Source organism: Nannobrachium achirus, assembly GCF_963921795.1.
Source record: "Nannobrachium achirus genome assembly, chromosome: 6".
NCBI classification, from domain to species: Eukaryota; Metazoa; Chordata; class Actinopteri; order Myctophiformes; family Myctophidae; genus Nannobrachium; species Nannobrachium achirus.
This window is the reverse complement of record NC_137815.1, coordinates 50,465,645-50,486,371: the sequence shown is the minus strand read 5'-3', so window position 1 is coordinate 50,486,371 and position 20,727 is coordinate 50,465,645. Positions and strand designations below refer to the sequence as shown.

Sequence of the window (20,727 nt, the reverse complement as noted above, 5' to 3'; positions counted from 1 at the left end):
AAGCTCACAGCGCAGCACCGAGTGCCGCGCTGCGAGCTTGTAGATCTGCTATTTTTGAAAAAGTTGTGAAAATGGGTGCAAATCTTTGAATATAATGTATTTTTTAAGCCAACGTTTGTAACTAAAATTTTGCTTCTGGGTGGTCCCTGGAACTAAATATTTTGAGATGGGGGTCCGTGGACAAATAAATATCATTTTGGGGGTCCTTCACATGAAAAGGTTTGAGAACCACTGACATAGTAGTCTCTCAAGAACAGATTAACTGAGCTCCAGTTAAGTGAAAAGGACCTTTTCTTTGACGATGGCTAGCCAGATTGCTGACATAGAAACATCGTTTTTTCAAAAAACCTTAGAAGGATTCAAAAGACACTTATAGAATCAGGTCAAAATTCAAATTTTCAATTTTTTTCAAAAATAGCAGATGTACAAGCTTGCAGCGCGGCACTTGGTGCCGCGCTGTGAGCTTGTATATCTGCTATTTTTCAATAGTTAAAGCATAAAATAATTATACACAATATAGTGTACCCGTTCTGAATGGGTTAATGCAGTGGTTCTCAAGTAACCTGTGGGTCGTGCCCACAAATCTTGTTCTTTGACTTTATCTATCGTTTCTTGTGTTCCTAACTTCCTATTCTAGTGTCTACTGTACATCACCCTAATTTTCTTTCCTGCTCACAAGCTAGCTAGGCCTAGCTGATCTACAAGCTCATGAATGCCTTTCCATAATGTGACACACTGGGCTTATGGCTTGAAAACATTTGCCAATATCACATGGCCAAAACAGGTACATCAGATTGAAAGTGGGTCATTTAAAGTTAAGTGATTTTCCTTGGTTAAAATGAAGTGTTAAATAGCTCTATATTCTGATCTCTCAGTTATTTGTTCAGTAACAAAATGGTTGGCCTATATTCTGGTAGTAGGCTACTCATTGCTATATAGTGTGTTTGTTCAGTCAGGATACAGATTAAACCAGTGAAATTGGAAGTGACGACAAAAAGAAATGAGCAGACAACATTGGAACTATAAAAATGAAGCTGGTAATCAGGAGAGATTTGAATACTCTCTCCTGATTGGCTGAAATTGTATATTCTGTTTATTAAAGAGCCATTACTGAACACTATAGCAATGATTACTAGTGCTTTTGTGCGTACATTATGCGTGCGAGTGTTTTATACTTAAGTAAAAGTATCAATATACTGCAATGTAATACTCCATTACCCAGGAGGGGCGAGGAATTCAAAACTTACTTGAGCAAAAATACAAAAGTATTGGTATCAAAATGTACTTAAAGTAGCAAAAGGAAAAGTATACTCATTATGCAGAATGTGTCATTTCAAGTTTTCAAAATGTGTGCATATATTTTGAAAAGATCTACAAGCTCACAATGTGTTGCATTGCGACGTGTTGCAGCTTACTATAAAAACATCCAGATCCTGTGAGTGCGTCACAGTGCGTGCCAACCCCATCCCAGCTCAGCAGAAGGATATAGCTGACCTGTTCTGACATCTCAATGATGTTGCAAATGAATTCCGTCTGACATCATACAATCCCTTTTATGCGCATACCGGTATATGGAGATCCCTGATGTCATCAATAGTCACACTTGCAAATGAATTCCGTCCCTGTCCCTTTTATGCCCATATATGGAGATTCCTGATGTCATCAATATTAGGCCAATATCTGGGAATGCCCATATATGGACATATTGTCATCATGTGGTCTATGACGTCAAACATCTATATGATGTCAGACGTCAGTCATCTCCATATTTGGGAAGATATGGCCACATTTTGTCCAACTTTAACAACCAACCAGGTCTGTGCAAAGTTGATCCCATTCCCAAGCGCCAGCGCTCGCTAGAGTTCTCAAATTCTGCCCGAACCCGACCATACCCGAACCCGACCGACATTTAGGGTAGGGTAGGGCCTAAAATGTATGCTAATTAGTAGGGCCGGGTAGGGCCTCGGGCTCAATGAAAAACAATATATTTTTATTTTTTTATTACTATTACTCTTAATTTTCAGGCCCGTTGAGAACTCTAGCGCTCGCCCAGCAGTCTGCCGTGACCCAGGCGGATGTGTGCAGTGCACGCGCCAAGGGCGCCCTAAAGTAGCCTGATAAATCAGTCCGCACATCACCACCCCCTGTTGGTGGGTGGTGTGTAACAAAGTGTGTGATAGAGTCTGACACTTGCAGTCAGGCTAGCCCTAAACGCCCATTCCCACTGGGCCAGATAAAAAAATATCTGTCTCCATTCAAGTGGATGGTAAAATACAGATACAAAATATCTGTCACAGATATTATTTATCTGTATCTTACCATCCACTTGAATGCAGACATTTTCTATCCGTTTATCTGGCCCTACGTATTATAGGCCTAATTACTCTATGATCTAACCTAGTGGGAATGGGCCTTAAGGTGTCTTACTGGTAATAATCAAAATCTACAAAGTAACCAGTATTATTCAAATAATTGTAGTGGAGTAAAATGTTTGGATCGGAGATGTAATGGAGTATAAGTAAAAGTATTGGAAATACTTGGAAGTACAAAAACCTCAAAATTGTACTTAGTAAATGTACTTTGTTACTTTACACCACTGGTAAGCAGGAGCAGAGGCAGGTGCTGAGGCTGTCCTGTCACACCAAGAGGTCACATGACAGCTGTACTGTCATACAATGACTTATTCTTTAGCCTCACACACACACACACACACGCGCGTGTCACTTTACCAGTCGACACAGCACACCCTCTGTAATTGTATGTAATTATTGATGATTAGATTTTTTTTCATCACACAGCGGCATCAAAAGTAGCAGATTTACATGGTCGAAACACAGCAAGACGCGATGCGTTTTGAGCCTGAAGACCTGCTACTTGTGCCTTATGTTTTATTTGAATACTACATAATGAGGTTTCAACCTGACAGACTTGATAGTAATGTAATGGGTAAAACATTTCACATGATCACATTTCGGGGGAACGACGACATGACAAAAAAAAGTAACTCTTGGATGTACCTTATTTATTGAGGTTGTTATAATCACATAACTAAAACTTGTATCTCTCTCTTCTTGAAGATCGGAACTTATTAAACGTCATGATAAGACAACTGGGGTGGGTTATCACGACGCCTACAGACCTGTATTAAAATGGTGAATACTTTGATTCCCCCTCCCCATAGGTGTAATAGTTGGAAGGGCTATTTCAATATAATACGTTCTATTAATAATTTTTTATTTTTAAAGTCTACTGCTTTTGCTAATATAGCTCTGACACCAGCACCAATACTGGATTTAGTCATGACGACAGGCATGCTCTATGTATGTACATCATATTAACATGTAATACTGGTGTTGTACTGCGTTAGCCTAGGCACCGGATACAATACTGAGACTTGTCTCCACCTGCTGGTGGACATTAGAAGCACACGTTGTGAAAAGCTGATCACAGAGAGCATCTGAGCCATCATATCCGTCTTACAAGCAACATCACCAGTCTATAAAGTAGTGAAAATGTCTCTGTGCAATTTTAGCCGTGAGATTAAAGATAAGTCTTTTTTGGGACAACAGCTCACATCTTACTGAAAAAGAAATGCGTTTCTTGGGCAGATAACAGGCACAGGAAGGGAAAACCATACCACCGGCATCATCCGTTATTAAAATATAAACACTCGAACACATATTAATCATCCGAAACAACTGGAACAGAAACAAACATGAACCCCAAAAAAGGCCACATAAAAGACATACAAATTCAAATCAAACAAAGTCATTACATGGCAGTGTAAGGCTTCAATCAAAGCTCTCAACTCTAAATAAGTACTAAGCACCTCCCACACCTCTTCGCCAAATTCAAGCACGGTGCTGTCATACAGTGAAAATAGCCTTAGCAGATCTACAAGCTCACAATGCGTTGTCGTTCTGCGGGCTTGTACATGTGCTATCCTTGTGGTGCAACACCGGTGCAAGACGTATAAATTAATTAAACATGTTAGGCCTATTATGGCATTTGTGAGAATTTGTTGTCCGTAAAAATATAGGGACACCGCCAGCGTTAAGGATTTCTTTTTAAAACACTGGTCTTTTCTTCGGAAGCACTGCCAAAATTCTTCCTTTCTTCTCCTTTTCAGGATTATATCGTTTGTCGGGTGAACCACATAAGTCCAAAAACATACTTTTTCAGGATTCAAAAATAGCTAAAGTCGTAGATCTACAAGCTCGAAGTTACGCCCCTGCAGATCTACTACTTTTCATGGGCGTTAATTTAGAAGGGGGGAAAAAAAAGTTTAAAATGTGGGTAAGAGGTTTCTGCCCGACAGCGACAATATTCATGTTAAGACATAAGTCTATGAATGGGAACAAGTGCAGACTTTTGGCTCTTACCTTTTCTTGTTCATTACGAAGATGAACATAAATAAATTAAATACAACAGAAGAAACAGCTAATTACTCTCAACATCCAGAGAGGTTAGAACTCACTCAGTCATGAATTGACCAATTAAACAACAGACTGCAGGGTAAAATATACGTTATAGCTTTTCAGCAGCTTGGCTAATGTAAATATCCAATATACATTAACAAGACTATTATACTCCCTTGAAGATATAAATATAGTAAATATTTCTTCAGCTGTACATTTTTCAAGCGGGTTATTATAATCCTACATATTTAAACACCATATTGACAGAGACCAAACATATAAACAAGTCACCGCGCTTGTGTTGTACAATACATTCACCCATGTTGAGGGAAAAAGGCATGTTGGGAAAAAATTAAAGCGGGCTGCCGGACGCATGCTGGAATCATACTTCGGCGAATTAGTGCCATGCGAAATGTTTCTGTGTGGGTGCTGCATTTTTCTGTTGAATATACAGGATTGTATAGTCTTTTAGCGTCAGCATGAATTAAGGCTTTAAAGCCTAGAACAGGGGTCTTTCTCAAGGTGTTTCCAGGTCAATGACCCTTTAGCTGAGAAGCAGGGACCGCCCACTACATATTGTGGATCGTTGTGTTGAAGATTAAACTTTTTCTTAGATTTCACAGATAGCTTCATAGACTTGTTTGACAGCACTGTCATCAGTGTATGTCAGACATGTAACCACTTAAACCGTCAATACTTGAGCTTTCACCTTGTACTTAGTCTGCTCTTTTTTCCCCCCTCTACACCAAATCTCGTTGCAAAAATATCTACAAGCACACAGTGTCTCGTCTTACTCTTAAAGGGCCACTTCACCTCTGGGACAACTAGATCTTATTTTATTGTTGTTTGGGACACAATCAACACAATCCTGAGTTGATGCAAAACGCATCACTAGCACAGCTGAAATACTAAAATATCTCAAAACACAGATTGAACACAAAAAATAACTCAGGATTGTGTTGATTCACTTGATTGTGTCCCAAACAACGATAAAATAAGATCTGGTTGTACCAGAGGTGAAGTGGCCCTTTAAGTTCTCCTCAGAACAGGAATGCTGGGGTTCAAGTGGTTAACGTTAAGAAGAAGAAGAAATAAATCCTATCACACAAAGATTTGCCTGTATTTACTCTGAGGATCCCCTGTTCAAGACCCCTGGCCTAAGCTCTTCAAGGAAGCCATGAGGAGAACTGTGGAGAGCAGAAACAAACAGCCTCTAATACTCTTCTACTGGATGTCAGGAACGAGAACAGAACTGCAAGGCGGCGGAGAAGAGGAAAACACTGGCTTGAAGAGGCCCGAAGTGAATCGGCGCGTTTCATCAGTCTGTCAGGAAATGCGTCACACACAAAAAGGTCCAAACAACCGATTGGCGTGTGTATATGGCACCATTCAACCACTCTGGAAACAAAATGAGCTTAAGAAGAGCAACAAATTAGCTTACGGAATAATAACATTCCGCTATAATATGCTGGATAATGTAAGCAACTCGACGTTAATAAAAAAATAAAATAAAGCCTTCATCATGACAAAAAAAAACAAAAACACACGCACACAATTAGCTTTTATACTGTACACGCAATAGGTGGCCTGCCAATAAATAAATAAATACCTCTGTTCTTTCATGAAATGTGGTCAAACAAAAAATATTGTCTCAAGCACTAAGATGTCTCAGGTTGTACCCAATTATAGTTCAGAGGCAGTGTGATGCAACCAAGAGAAACGCTCCAGCTGTTGATTGTGTCTCAGTGCTTATTTGAGTGTGTATAATGTATGATTGTTTTTACTGAGCTTGTCTTACTTATGACGGTGCTTATTTGAGTGCGTTTATGTACGATGGTGTTTTCTTAAGTGTGTTAAGAGTGCAACTTACGTGAGTCCAGGGCTTGCCCGAAAATAATTCCTAATTGATCTACCTGGTAAAAAAATTAAAGGGTTCAATAAAAATTCAACCATACGGTTGAATAATTATTGAAGTCATACATTTAGCATTGGTCAATGTGGATGTTATGAGGTTATTTTTTTTAGAGGAAGAAAATCTTAATAACTTTCTGGATGATCTTCCCGCAGCCGGGGCAAGGCGCCTGGAACCTGTGCAGCCTCCGGGCGCAGGGGAAGCAGGTGAGCAGGTGGGCCGTGCGTCCGTGGATGATGTTGCCGTTGCGCGGCCGTACGCGACACAGCTTGCAGGGCTCCGACAGGGCCTCGGGCCTCGACTCCACCTCCATCCCCAGGCTTTCCTGGCTCTCGCCGCTGGAGAGCTGCTCGTCCTTGTTCAGCAAGGAGGACAGGCGCCCGCAGGCCTTCCCCGTCCCACCCATGGCGGCCAGCGGCCGGTCGGCGGTGGAATGGGAGGGCAGGATGACGGGGTCAGACACCGACCTGATGCAGTCCGGGACGTCGATGCCTTCTTCGCTGTCGTTGTCGTTGTCGCTATCGTCGTCGTCTTCATCGTCGTTGTGCGCTGCCGCGGAGCTGCACGCGGGGATGTCGGGGACGGACAGGGAGTGGACGAGTTTGGGGACGTCCTTGTACCAGTTCTTCTGCAGGGCCCAGCAGCGGACGCAGTACCTCTGGTGAGGCGTGTTGAACTTCCTGCATTCTGTGCACTGCCAGGCGTCCTGATTGGACGACACACACAGAGACACATCAGGATGCAATAAATTACTGCAGATGACTGATCAACACTGTCTTTAAGACCTGTGGACCGATTCTACAAATGCCTTCAAAGTCATTTTTTTTTTTTTTTTCCAAACATGTTTTTGTGCCAAGGACACCTAAAACAATATGTATTTGGCTGCGGAAAATGTTTTGTGCCAGGGACCCCCAGAAGAGAAGATTGTGTAAGGTGGGTTTTGAAGTTATATGATTAAAGGGCCAGTTCACCTCTGGGACAACCAGATCTTATTTTATTGTTGTTTGGGACAAGATCAACACAATCAAAGAGTTATTTTTTGTGTTCAATCTGTGTTTTGAGATATTTTAGTATTTCAGCATGAATGATGATGCATTTTGCATCATGCTGCATCATATGATGCAAAATGCATCATCATTCATGCTAAAATATCTCAAAACACAGATTGAACACAAAAAATACTCTAACTCAGGATTGTGTTGATCTTAGTCATGTGACAGTTTGATTTTTTTTAAACCGGTTAGGTAATTAATTAAAAACCGGACCGAACCGGTAATACCGGATGTTGACCACTTGGAGGCGCAGATAGAAGCGGACCCATTTATGGTGCCGATTTAGCCATAAATTATAACTCTTGTAGAGCACTTTTACAGAGTCCTCATAATCAACAGCCACCTGTTATTTTATATACATCTATATGGATCTTCTCAGTGAGATGTCTCCTGTTTGTACTATTACTGCTTCTGTGGAATGGGGAAAATGCTCTCGTGTTTGCTCTGCTGTACAGAGAACCAGTGGATTGAGTAAAAACAGTGGATTGGGATTGCTTGTAGATCGGCTACTTTTTGTTTTGGTCGTAGAAGGACGTGCCGCCCCTCTATGGATACGGAAGGGCAAGGCACAGGCGGCCGCGGTGGTCCGCGGCCCCGGCGGACCACCAAAGGGACGGCTCCGCCACGAAAACGCTATAATCAATCAAACAGCTATAGGCTACATACATACTGTATGCGAGCGCAGCGCTCCTTCCCTTAGCAAGCGACGCGTAGAGTTTCTAAACTCGCATACTGTATCCAGATAGCATACATGCTAGGCTAGCTTGCTTTCTCAGTGTTGTAGTTTAGCCAATAAAGGTTATTTGACCACATTCACCCCAACGTTAATCATCGCTATTGTTGTAAAGACGCAATGAAGACCTGTGTGGCTTCTAACACGTTGTCCAATGTCCACCACCACATCTATAAACAATAGTGCGTGTGTCCAGTTGTGATTGAATGAAGGAGGAGGCGGGTCACTGCCACAGCAGCCCTAGACTTAGAGCAGTGAGCTGTCAACAACAGTAGCAGATCTGCGCTCCACTAGACTCACTCAGTAGACTATATTCACAAACATAATAAATACAATACAGAATGAATTTAATGCTGTCGGAAAATACACGTGACGCCGCCAGCATACGTTTACATGTGTAAGATATATTTTAATTTTATATTTTTCTTTTTTTCCCCCCCAACTCGGTTTAGTCGGTATTCATAAACTGAACCGGTATCATCAAGTAAACCGGATCGAACCGGTAAAATCGGAAACCGTCACAACGCTATCTTGTCCCAAACAACAATAAAATTAGATCTGGTTGTCCCAGAGGTGAACTGGCCCTTTAAGGAGTGCATTCCAGAGGGACAATAATAAGTCACCCATTACTAATGGAAGTAGTAATAAGTTATACTGTAATTAAATTGCCCAAAGCAAGGCATCGTTGAGAACAGACCTAGGCTAACATTGTCAGTCAGAGAAGCGGATGGACATAAGCCTACCTGTGTAGAGATCTCTATGTCGGTGTCGTCACTCAGACACTGGGAGTCCTCATCTGGATCCTCGGCCATCTGAACAAAAACACAATGATCCATTTTAATTATGGTACAGTATGAGCTAGCCTTTTCCTTTAACCACTTAAACCTAGTATGCCTATTCTGAAAGGTAGGGTAAATGATATTTCTTTAGTTAAAACACTATTGCAATAGAGTCAGTGGGTCTCTATGAGATCCAAACATGAACTGAGCTCTGAACAAATTACACAACTGTGCTGACGTCTGTCAATTAAACACACCTGGTGCTAGTTGGTGAGTGACTGATGAGGTCACTCTGACCTCTGCATCACTACATGAGCCTTTTGCACATGTATCCTTTCTGAGTTCTCTATCCTGATTGGATATAATTGGAATCCCGACCGTAAAAGTAATTGTCTGTTTAATTAAGAACACACAGACTCCTGTTGCTGAACAAACACTGGTTCTCAAACTATGGGTCGCAAAAAAAAAAGAAAAGAAAGGAGCTCGTTGGGACCAACACACTAGTACCACAGCATGACAAGCAGTGTATGATACTGAATGGTTACTTTTGAAAATAAAGTAAAAGTTTTGTCATCTCAAAACCTTGCCTGTCGTCGGTCGAACTGTCGACTATGTCACAAGTCCATAAGTCATTTGGCAGATGCAAATCAGTCTGAAGTAAACGACAAAAAAATCAAATCCGACAAGATTGCAAGATTCCAGTCGGTCACACAGTCCTACAATTTGGAACCCATTTTGCCCAGTTTTCTCCTCTTCACCTCCAGTCACACGGTCCTAACCTCTTTATCCGTTTTCTCCTCCTTCCCGGCGGCGGCCTCCTCGTCGTCGGGCAGGGCCTCTCCTTCTCCTGCACTCCCCGCTGCTCCCTCCTCCAGCACGGCCTCCTCCTTCATCTCCACGCTCACCTGCTCGCTGCCGCCCTCCGTCAGGAACCACAGGTCGTCTGTGGTGTCCGACACGATGGCCGTGTCATCCTCCTGTGCGGGGGACAGCTGACACCTCAGTCAGATCGTCACTGTGCAACGCAGATCCACCTCTTGTGATTCAGTGATGCTCAAATAATTTGCGATTAACGATTTTAATTGTGTTTCTGTCTGTTTTGGAACATTGTGAATAAAAAATACATTTCTGTTTGGCTTTTAGTAAACAAAAAGGCACGACGAGCAGGGCAGGAATTTCATGAAGCCCATAGCTGCCATATTTCCCCCGTGGTTTGGCCTTATGCCCCTCAAAAAAGTGATATGCCCTGTGGCCACAGTGGCCTTGATGCCCCACACACTGCCCCAGCTGATTTAACCCTTTTCTCCTTTGACACTTTCCTGTCACAGTTGCCAACATAATTGATTTATTTCACGGACAGTAATATCATTTATATGTATTCACAAAAATAATCCTTAACTTTAAAATGTTGTGTTGTTACTGTTTTGTCTTGGTCAGACAAAAAAGAAAAAAAGAAAAAAAGGCTTTAGCCAAGCTTCCTTGGAACTGGATGATTACAAATAACTGAAAAGGAACGGAATGTTGAACTTGACTAGACCACAAACTACCTTGAGGAATGTGGTGACAGGTTTGTGTACATTGTTGCCAAATGGAGATGGCATGTACTGGGTCAAGGCCACCATGCCCCCACATTTTTGCCTATTTTGATAAATAAACAGCTTTCAGCCCCCCTTTTCTTATTGTATTAATAATTAAATTACTCTTAACCCTAAAGTTCCACTCATTATGTCCATAGACCTAAAAACACTGTAGTATTTCATGACCAGGTTTTTGCGAGGCCGGGTTTTGTTTTCAGATTAAAAAAAAACGTGTCTGCTTACTTGGTTAGTGTGGATGTCAGTGGAGCCGTTGCTCCTGCGACTGTAGTTACTACGGAGATTACCCAGAAACCACCAGGGCAGGCCAGAGAGGTCCCACTCGTCCACCGTGACGTCCAGCTTGGCTCGTTTACAGGCTGAGCGCGGCAGGCCGTCCAGAGAGTCTGAGGAAGGGACCGTGGGGGTCAATTTGAGCTCCTATTGCAAGGAGGATTCTTAAACTTTTACCACAATGGAAACAAGCTCCTGGGGGGTTTTGTGTTATTCTTTTAGCATCACTTTTGACTGTAATAGCTGTACTGTTAAAATAAAGTATTCAATTAATCAATCAAAGACCACCAATTTCAAATTTACGGTGCATTCCATGCTTCCATTGAAAACTTCTATAGATTATTACTGAAATCAGACATGGCGAGTGAGAACTTTAATCCATGTGTACGACAAAGTAAGTATAGCTTTAGTGTTTAATACAAGTTTGTGTGTGTGTGTGTGTGTGTGTGTGTGTGTTTGTTTACCCTCATCGGGGTCCCGGGGTCGTCTCTGGGAGGGGGTTTGCAGGTGGAGGAGGGGCCTATCAATGCCCCTCTCCAACCCTGCTTTGGCCACACCTCCACACACCTGCACGAGGAAAGAACAAGTAGAGAGGAGACGATTAGAGGACAAGAGCGAGGACTGACCTCTCGGGGGACTCACAGCTCCATGCTCAAGATCACCTCTGGGGAGGCAGGGGGGCATTGGTCACAGGATGGAGGGGGCACGGGCCAGAGGGGAGGGAAGATTGGGGCATGGATGGGTCAAGGTTTCGGGATGAGGAGTAGTAAGTGAGACAGTTTGAGAGCAAGGTTACAGAGGACAGATGAGAAACTTGAGTTTCAATTAAGGTGACTGACGATGAATGTTGACAGATTGTATTCCATTTCCAACAATAAAACTAAGCCATGATTCCTACGTCTGCAACTATAAGATGTTCGTTATAATAACAGACATGCCCACACACATACATGTTATTACTGGAAAGCCTGTTTTTACATGGAAGGGAGGTCTGAAGCATGCACGTCTAAGGATATGTCAACCAGTGAGAATTCTACAGTTATTAGTATCTTGTGGATTTAAATAAATATGTTAATGTTGGTGTGTTTTTTGATCTCATCTTTGTTCAGCAAAGACCAAATATCAGACCAAAGTTATGCCAAGAAGACAAGCGTAAAACATGCAAGAATTAAGTTTTACGGAAATGTAGAGCAGGTCGATTTGGGCAGCAGTAGATGGGGGGTCCGATTATGTCTCAAAAGGATTGACTGGAGATCTACAAAAAAGGGGGGTGTTTTGGTGGTGGTGGGGAGTGGATAGGGGGTGTAGGAGTGGTGGGGTGGGTGGAACGGGGAAAGGGACAGTTCAGGTGTAGGTAAGGTGGGTCAGTGGGTTTATTTGAGATCAGGAGCTATGATCCCCCGGCTCGGAGCAGAGAAGAGAACTCTGAAGACAAGACAGAGACAGTGACTCTGCCCCCCCATTCACTGGCTGGAGCCGGTGGGAGCGCCACCAGCCCCAGGACCACATGATGGGGTTGTACAGAGACGGTGCAACTCTGTACAGATGCTGCACCCCAACGGAGACAGCAGCCCCTGCACCCGACCTCACTGCACGCAAGCCTAAAAAGGACTGTTGTGATTAGAGCCCCGGGCCGATTACACATTTAAGGTGTCCAAGTTAACGCCCAATTCGCCATTCCTGTTCTCAGAGAGTCCTAGAGACTACTGATTGATGTTGTTTTAACCGATTATGTTAGAAGAAAATGTATCTTTAATTCAATTTGAAAAACATTTAACTTATAAACATCTATAAAAATGTATAACCTTTTGCCATATAAAAAACAATCTTAACGTTACCAAAAAGCTGAATACAAGCCCAAAACATAAAGTGCAGTGAGCTTGTAGACTGTCTATTATGTTTTATAAATGTTCACCTGTGACGAATTGAGACACCTAGTGCAAAATGATAATAAAAAAAGGGAGACATCGGCAGCATAATCGCCGATACTGATGTCATCCAAAAGGTCAAATAATGCAGTCGGGCTCTACTTGCGATACAAAATATATCCATTACATCCAAATTGTTAAGAGACTGACAGGGTGTCTCTATTTGGTCCAGACGGGTTGCGAGTGGTGAGGAAGGTTGAGGTGCTCCGTTTCTCCTTAAGCACCATGCTTCGGCTTTACCTGACCGCGGTCCTCCACTCCGCCCTCTACACATTCACGGCCCACAGAAAGATTCTCTGCAGCGTCTGCATTTCAAATGAGAACATAGTAACAAGACAAAAGCAAACCCCCCCAGACCTTTAATAATGACTCTTTTCTAGAGATGTACCGATACCATTTCTTCCTTTGTTTGTGCCGTATTTAGAAGCTCTGACCTTACGGTCGACACTCGCCATGTGTTACGTGTTTTAAAACAATCTTACAGTGGTTCTCAAAGTGGTCCTAGGTGATCCTTGAGGGGGTTCCAAATGGACCCGCACAGGTCTGTAACTCTGTGAGTGTACAAAATGGAAGCAAATGGACCGCTACAGGTCCATTTGGTTCCATTTTTACACTCTTAGGGTTATGGGGGCCATTGAAATTAAAACAGTTGAGAACCACTGATCTAGGAAGGAATAAATACAAATAATAATTGTTTAAGTGCAGCTACAACTTAGTAAAATAATAATGTAAATAGTACAGTAGGAGTATAAACCAGTAGTGCAACATCAACTGAAGCAATCGAAATATAGTACTACTATGAAATATCGTCATGTGATAAATGACCTGATATCGTAATGGCATAGACTGGCACACTCAAGCATTTTAGGCAGCATAGGCAGCTTTTCTGATAATGGCATCGGTATCGGAACAACTCTACTTGATGCTTTTAATGTACTCTCACTCCAGATTGCGTTTTCTAAAGGCCGAGTGGGGAAGATTATGCAGAATCTTGCTCCCAGGAATCGCCTCTTCTTGCACACATAAATAGCTCATAAACAACACATGATGTATTGAAACTGGCCATAAGATATCAAAGTGGTTTGACGATGAAATGCAAGAGGCAACAGAATGAAACATTTAATCCATACCCAACGGAAAAGAGGAAACAAAAGACAAAAAGAGGTCAATCACAGATGTACCATGTATCATCAATGTCTAGTTATCTGCTTCTATCTCCCATGAGGACTAACTGCTTTCAGAAAGATATTGCATCAACACATCAAAGCGTAATTAATGACTGCCTCGCTTACCAGTACATCCAAGCACAATCAAGTACTTCTTCAGCATGTCATACACCGGGCTGTAAAATAAGAAAATAAAATAAATTGATAGAAATGTTGATTCCTCTTTGCCATACTGTTGCGTCCCACAATGTTTAAGCATATACTGTCTCAGAAAAGGAAATTCGAAAAATAAAATATATTTTTGTGAACGGAAATAACGAACAGATGACAGCTTCTGTTCTCAGCTTTCTAAAGGTGTAGTTCCAGAGACTCTATATAGAATTCAGGAGATTGTGGAATAATAGTCTGGCTACGGAAGACTAGTGTGAATATGATGTCGTGCATAGATACCTACCTGGGGTTTCTGACGGAGAAGCTCTCCACTTCCAGCAGTTCTCCCAGAGGATCATCCTGACAGTGGACAATGTGCTGCCTGGTTTTATCGTACAGCTGCTTCCCCATGATGTACTGGCCCAGGTAATGCATCACCTACACAAACAAAAAAAATACATGATTTAGAGACCAGCGTTTCTCAAAAGGACATGTTTGGGGTCACAGACCCATTTTTCATTGGAGAAGCACTCAAAGCACTCATGCACTGGATAAGCACTCACATTCACAGGATAAGCACTTGTTCATATTTCATATTCACTCACTGGCCAGTCATTCATATTCATATTCATATACCATACATGGGCAACTGGCGGCCCGGGCCGCATGCAGCCCCCACCTTCACTTAATGCGGCCCGCAGGTTAATACTGGAATACCGATATATTATTGATTTCACCGTTACAATTCTAAACATGACATGCTTTAATTTCTTCAGTCTATATTAGTAGCTTAATGACTAGTATTAAAATGTGTTTTTTTTATGTCTATTCATTTGTATTTAAAATCATAAAGTTAACATGAGTATATAACTAAATGTGTTTGAAATTAATTCAAATGTTACATTTCAGGATTCCAATTCAAACATAACAAAAGATTATTCAGGATTCCAATTCAAAAGAAGCAAAAATAGCCGATCTACAAGCTAAAAACGCAGCTTGTAGATCGGCTATTTTTGCTTCTTTTGTATGAGATACTAGAATGACAAAGTACGACGTAGCGATATGCAATGTGGCCCTCTGGAGTGAAGGTGAAAATATAAATTGCCCACCCCTGCTCTGGACAGGCATTCATATTCACTGGCCAGTGTCTGCTGCAACAACCCACCTCTTTGAGAGTGAACACATCCTCCTTTGCTCCGGCCACACGCAGAATCTGCAGCAGAGGTGCTCTGGGCTGGACCTGGAGAAAACATGCGCATCACAATGCATCTATCTCACTGCTTTGTGATTTTGTGTAAATGTTGTGAAGATAAAACTGTCCCACACACTTCTCATCTCATTTATGAATTAAATATACTAATTACCTGACTCTCCTCCCCGGGTAGTTGCATCCGACATGGAGAGCTTGGTGCAGAGGTCTGGGTTAATGGTGAGCTCATATTAAACGAGCAGGATCTGAAACGCAGGCGTACAGCAACGTTATTAATGTATTCATGTAATAACAGGCCCACTATTAATCAATCAATATAACCGATCGATCTTTAATAACACAGCATAAATAATAGTTTTGTTAGACCAGTGTCTTTGCGGTTGGACACTGTGTTCATTGTAAGAGCAGCTGTCAATACAATACAGAGCCCGAGCATACGTCGAAAATAGCCGATCTGCAAGCTATGGACACGTCGCGGATGCGACGCGTCGAGAGCTTGCAGATCGGCTATTTACCATTTCGACAGCTGTTGCGTACGAGCCACCTACTAAATTGATAGATCTAAAACACAAGCTGTTAAAACAAAAACTCGCGTGCATGCGGTGCTCGTGCTAATGACACGTGTGTACACAACACGTCAATAACTATAACAAAGTGGCAAAGCCTCGCGCTATTACGTCGGTTGGCACACGAACCGAAACGGGCAACAAAGGTAGCGTTTTAGCTAACGCCAAATAACACGTACAACCACAGAACTCTCACCTTAAATTAACTGGTTATTACTTCCGAATTCGCTACATCGTTGCGCGCGTGCGACGGCCGTAACGGCGACTGTAGTGTCCGTTGATGACACCGCTAACGTGCTAACTGCTAAACAGTGGTTATTACAATACAATACAAAGCTCTGGCCTAGTTACATTCAAAATGATGACGCTCTAGTTACACAACTTCCGGATACCACTACACACACACACGCACACGCAGCTTCCCTGTAGACAGACTGCACAACAGCGCCACCGAGTGGTTGATTGATTGAATAATGTCTTAGCAGTATGCAATAGAAAAAAGTACAGTTTCATGACAGCACAAATAATCACTGGTACAAGGTCAACTAAAAGGAGACTCTAGAAAGCTTTTCAGCTTATTTACACAGGAACCACTTTATCAGGAACCACTTTATCTCATATCCTAACATTGAATGACAGACGGATAGAACACAAGTACTTTACATAGGATATCATCAATAACAAAAGGTAAAAAGGCTTTCAAAAAGAAGAAAAAGGAAAATAACTACTACATTTACTTAAAGGGGTGTTTCACTTTTAATTTTATCGTCTAATCAGGCTTTTGTGACCACCCTGGACAGCTTTTAAGTTGCTTGATTCAGTATTTAGATATTTGATATTCATTTTATCAGACACTCCCCCTTCCTATACAAACCCACTGTAACTTCAAACTCCATTTTAACCATGATAGATTCATTGAAAATACCTGTTATTTTTTCTTTTTTTTTTTGACTGTGGCACACCGTCTCCTAAGCGTGACTGTGTGTAATTTGTTTGTCTGTAGCATAAGCTGCTATAGAGGCAAAGTGAGTTTAACAACAGTTAACATCATTTAACGTAGTTTAATGCAATCAGATAGGACCTTCCTGTTTGGATGGGCTGTCAAGGCCAGAAAGTCGTTTTTTACCACTCAGGCGTTCCCGCAAAACCTCTGCCAGGTATGATGATGATATCATACACATACCCCCTATACTGCTAGGTGACCATTGGCGCTGTTGAGCAGCCCTTGTAGGCGCGCGCACACACACACACACACACACACACACACACACACACACACACACACAGAGACACACAAACACACACAAATCGTTGTTGAGAAATAAAAGCCAATAGCGGAGGTGCCATAATAATCCTGAAGGGTTTTATTTCTCAACAATGACCAGGAGGACAATGTCAGTTATCCTGCTTATTTTTATTTTTTTATGTCTTTATAGGACAGTAGAATGGGGGGGAGACATGGGGAGCGACTTGCGGCAAAGGTCGTCCGAATCGGGATTTGAACCGGCAACGCCACCAGGCATCCATATATGTGGCAAATGCCTAAGTGGTATGCACCCGGACCAGTAGGCCAGCAGGCGCCCCTATCCTGCTTATTCTTTTCAAATCTTTTTTATTAAGGTACAATGTCACAATGAGGCAGGTACACACATAGTGATGGCACCCCAAATCACATTCCAATCACAATAATCATTGGTACAAAATATCACAAGATCTGAGGCGATCACGGTACGTACACATTCAGTTGTAAGGAAGAGAAACCCTACCCTTAAGAGATAATAAAAGAAAACATTTTTTCCCATATACCCAATTTAGTGTCAAGCCAATTCCCCCATCCCCATACTCTACGTTAGACCTATCCCTGCTAATCCCCACAGTAGTCATTGGGAGGGTAAAGACAACAACGGGTCTCCTCCGATACCCGATCCGTCATGCCACCATCTTCTTTTCACCTGACATTAAGGAGCTTCACCAGGGGGGCGTAACGCATGTGGAGGTACACGCTATCCTCCCCGGTTCCACCCCTCTCTGAACAGGCGCCCTGACCACTGTGGAAACCGTTAATGCAGAGACAAATTCTGTTCCTCCTCCCCAATCGACTTCCCTCCCACGAACACAGCCAATTGTGCTCGTTGGAGCGCCCGGCCAAGCCGAATGCACCATGAAGGTAGTGCTCCATGGTGGTGGACAGGAAGTTTAACCTGCCCACCCAGACGCCCCAATACTGGACTGCCACCGGGTCCCAAAAGGCAGCCTCCAGACATCAGAAATTAAAAAAAAAACATAATAGGTTATATAATCCCAGAGGGAAGATGCTATGTGGCGACATATTTATCTAAAAGGTAAAAAAAGAAAAAAAACTAATGTCCATGAGTCAGTTGTAAAATAAAGTAAGGCCTGCCAGTCGAGAGGCTGCTGTTACAACCAAAAAGAAAAAGTAACAAAAATAGTAGTGATACCACCTCCCAGCCGGCAGAGGCAGCGTAGAACCATTAATTGTCGAGCGTGGTTCAGAGTTCAGAGTTCACAGTTTGGTCCATCCTGTCAGAGGCACACAATGGCGGCCACCGACCAAAAACAAACAACCAACTCAGGCTATCAGCATATTAGAGCCACATCGTAAGAAGATGAAGTATAAAAACAACGAAAACATGTCGAGAAGTCTCGACTACAATCATGTCATCATGAAGTGCAAAGCATTCGATCGCTCTCTAACACTTAACTAAACCGCCATAACGTAATCGTCATGTACGGAGAGAAAGAAACAGCGCATATTAGCATACCACAAGCGCAATAGAATTCGCCGTAAACAAAATACCTAATTGAGTAAACAAGTGGTTCGCATTAACCGTTGGAACGGACATGTCTACATACGCCGTTTGATCATATAATATCAGTCAAAAAAGGGTTGCGTATTTACGTCAGAAAAGGAAATAGGAAAATTAAAGAAAGAAAAAAAACCCTGTTAGCATGTACTAGCTAGTTAGCCAACCCCACACACTATCGACCATTCCACAAGCTACTGTAAAACAATATAAATAAATAAAAAAAAAGTGACATAGCAAATAACACAAGTCAAACCCATCTAAACATTTACTTTACACTGTAGTATCCATTGTGGAGTACGAGAGATCGTCCATATGTGTGTAGAAAAAATAGAAAAGTAGAAAAATAAAATTACTGGAGCATATATAGCATGTTAGCATGTGTTAGCTGGCCAGACTAGCCAGACCAATATACTAATACATCCCTTCTCAAACCGATGCGGTCGAAGATGAAGGCGATGTCCCCTCGTTCTGCCCCTGGTTCTTCTTCAAAAAGTCTGCGGCTTCTTTTGGAGAGGAAAGATGTTTCCTCCCCTCCGCGGTGGTTATGAAGAGTCGAGATGGATGTAGGAGCTTCGGTTTGAAGCCGCGTTTGTACAGGGCGGACATCACGTCTCGATAGGCCGAACGCTGTTCGATGATTTCTTGTGGCAGGTCCTCGAAGATCTGAACAGGGGTCCCCTTGTAGTTTAGGGTTCCCCTTCTCTTCCTGGCATCTCGAATTATGGCGTCCTTGATGCGGTGACGGTGGACACGAGCTATTACAGCCCGAGGTCTGGCACCAGGCCCAGGCCTGGGAGCCAAGGCCCGATGCACTATGTCAAGCTCGGGCGCTTCAGGTAGCAGATCCTTGCCCATAATTTCGACAAGTAGGTTAGAAAAAAAGGTATTAGGCTGATCTTTTTCGATTAGTTCGGGTAATCCGATTATACGGACGTTATTTCTACGCCCCTGGGACTCAATAGCGACAGCCTTGGCCTTGATTCTAACGTAATTATCCTCCAAAGTATCACATCTAGCGTCCAGCTCGGCGAGCTTGTCGGAATAACGCGACGCGTTCTCCTCCAGTGTCGTCAGACGATGTCCCTGGTCAGAGAGGTGGATTTGCACGTTGTCTATTTTCGCCTCAAGTGAAGCGATGGTTGCATTAGTTGTCTTGAATTCGGAGGTTATGGATGCATTTAAGTCGTCAAACCGTGTAAGAACAATGGCCAAGTCCGCAGTTGTTAATGGCGCCGGCGGGTCGTCCTTCTTGGCCTGGCGTGTCTGCGGCTTTGCAGAGACCGCTGGTTTCTGCGAGTTAGACATTCTACCAACTTCTTTTTCGGTTCAAATCAATGAAAAGTTGTAGAGGATGCTATTACTGCACTTTTAGTGGAGTTTAAAAGCAAGTGAGGCTTTGAAAAATAACTTTTTAATGAAAGTGGGAGCAGCAGCTCCTCAAACGCACTACTGTCCCATTCGTGACCCGGAAGCACTCTCACCCCTATCCTGCTTATTAACATGGCTAAATTCATTTATAAATTGACCCAACAACAAAACAAAGTATTTCTTCCTTGCGGTATAATGAAAGTATTCCGTAAGCGTGTTGTGGTCAGACACGGTCACCTCAGATTTGGAAAATAAGGAAGTGTTGATCAAATATAATACTTTCTCGGTTACTTCATTGTCTATTTCACTCTTCAAATGTTCAAAAAACATTATTGAGAGCAATATTTAGCTGTAAATGACATTGCATGTTTGTTTACATGGCTGTCATGTTGGATACAGCACAAAATGAAGTGTCTTTGATTAGACAGTGGTTTGTTATAGAGCTCATCAGTCATTGTAGAGAACCGCAGAATTCAGTGATTGACCAATCAGAATCAAGCATTCAACTAAGGGAGTGTACGTTTATTATCCACTAGGGGGGGCTGGTTGACAGATTGTAACTTTTAAAAAAAATTCCTTGCCCCCCCCCCAACCTTCAGATTTTTTTGGTGATCCCCCCTGCGTGACTTGAAGAAAATGCATGGCCCCCCCTCCCCAATAAACTATATATATGTAGCCAGGTGGAAAATAAGGTTCCCACCAGTAACCACTAGATGGCGCATCACCCCTTGGGCATCAGAACTCCTCCG

The 20,727-nt window shown here is 42.5% G+C and overlaps 1 protein-coding gene across 2 annotated transcripts; it reads right to left on the bottom strand.

The window, feature by feature from the left end:
* Window positions 1-3,003: 3,003 nt before the first annotated feature.
* mdm4 (MDM4 regulator of p53) lies at window positions 3,004-16,134 on the bottom strand. 2 transcript variants are annotated; one of them, XM_080728829.1, is made up of 11 exons: window positions 15,979-16,134; window positions 15,371-15,461; window positions 15,172-15,246; window positions 14,311-14,444; window positions 13,983-14,032; window positions 12,931-12,995; window positions 11,227-11,329; window positions 10,715-10,875; window positions 9,674-9,886; window positions 8,859-8,927; window positions 3,004-7,036 (listed from the first exon to the last, which is right to left on the bottom strand). In XM_080728829.1, exons 2-11 carry the CDS (start codon window positions 15,443-15,445, stop codon window positions 6,440-6,442), a joined length of 1,542 nt encoding a protein of 513 aa, XP_080584955.1. In that variant the 5' UTR covers window positions 15,446-15,461; window positions 15,979-16,134; the 3' UTR covers window positions 3,004-6,439. The 2 variants fall into 2 exon arrangements, with proteins under 2 accessions (XP_080584955.1, XP_080584956.1); XM_080728830.1 differs by having other exon boundaries at window positions 9,674-9,871.
* Window positions 16,135-20,727: the final 4,593 nt, after the last annotated feature.

What these genes read in the sequence shown, in the direction of transcription:
- mdm4 (XM_080728829.1), bottom strand. Translation starts at nt 15,445, where the DNA reads ATGAGCTCACCATTAACCCAGACCTCTGCACCAAGCTCTCCATGTCGG. An exon ending in GAGTGGAGGACCGCGGTCAG is followed by an intron (nt 11,330 to 12,930) that starts GTAAAGCCGAAG and finishes TTCCTCGTGCAG; the next exon opens with GTGTGTGGAGGTGTGGCCAA. An exon ending in ACCCCGGGACCCCGATGAGG is followed by an intron (nt 10,876 to 11,226) that starts GTAAACAAACAC and finishes TCCCTTCCTCAG; the next exon opens with ACTCTCTGGACGGCCTGCCG.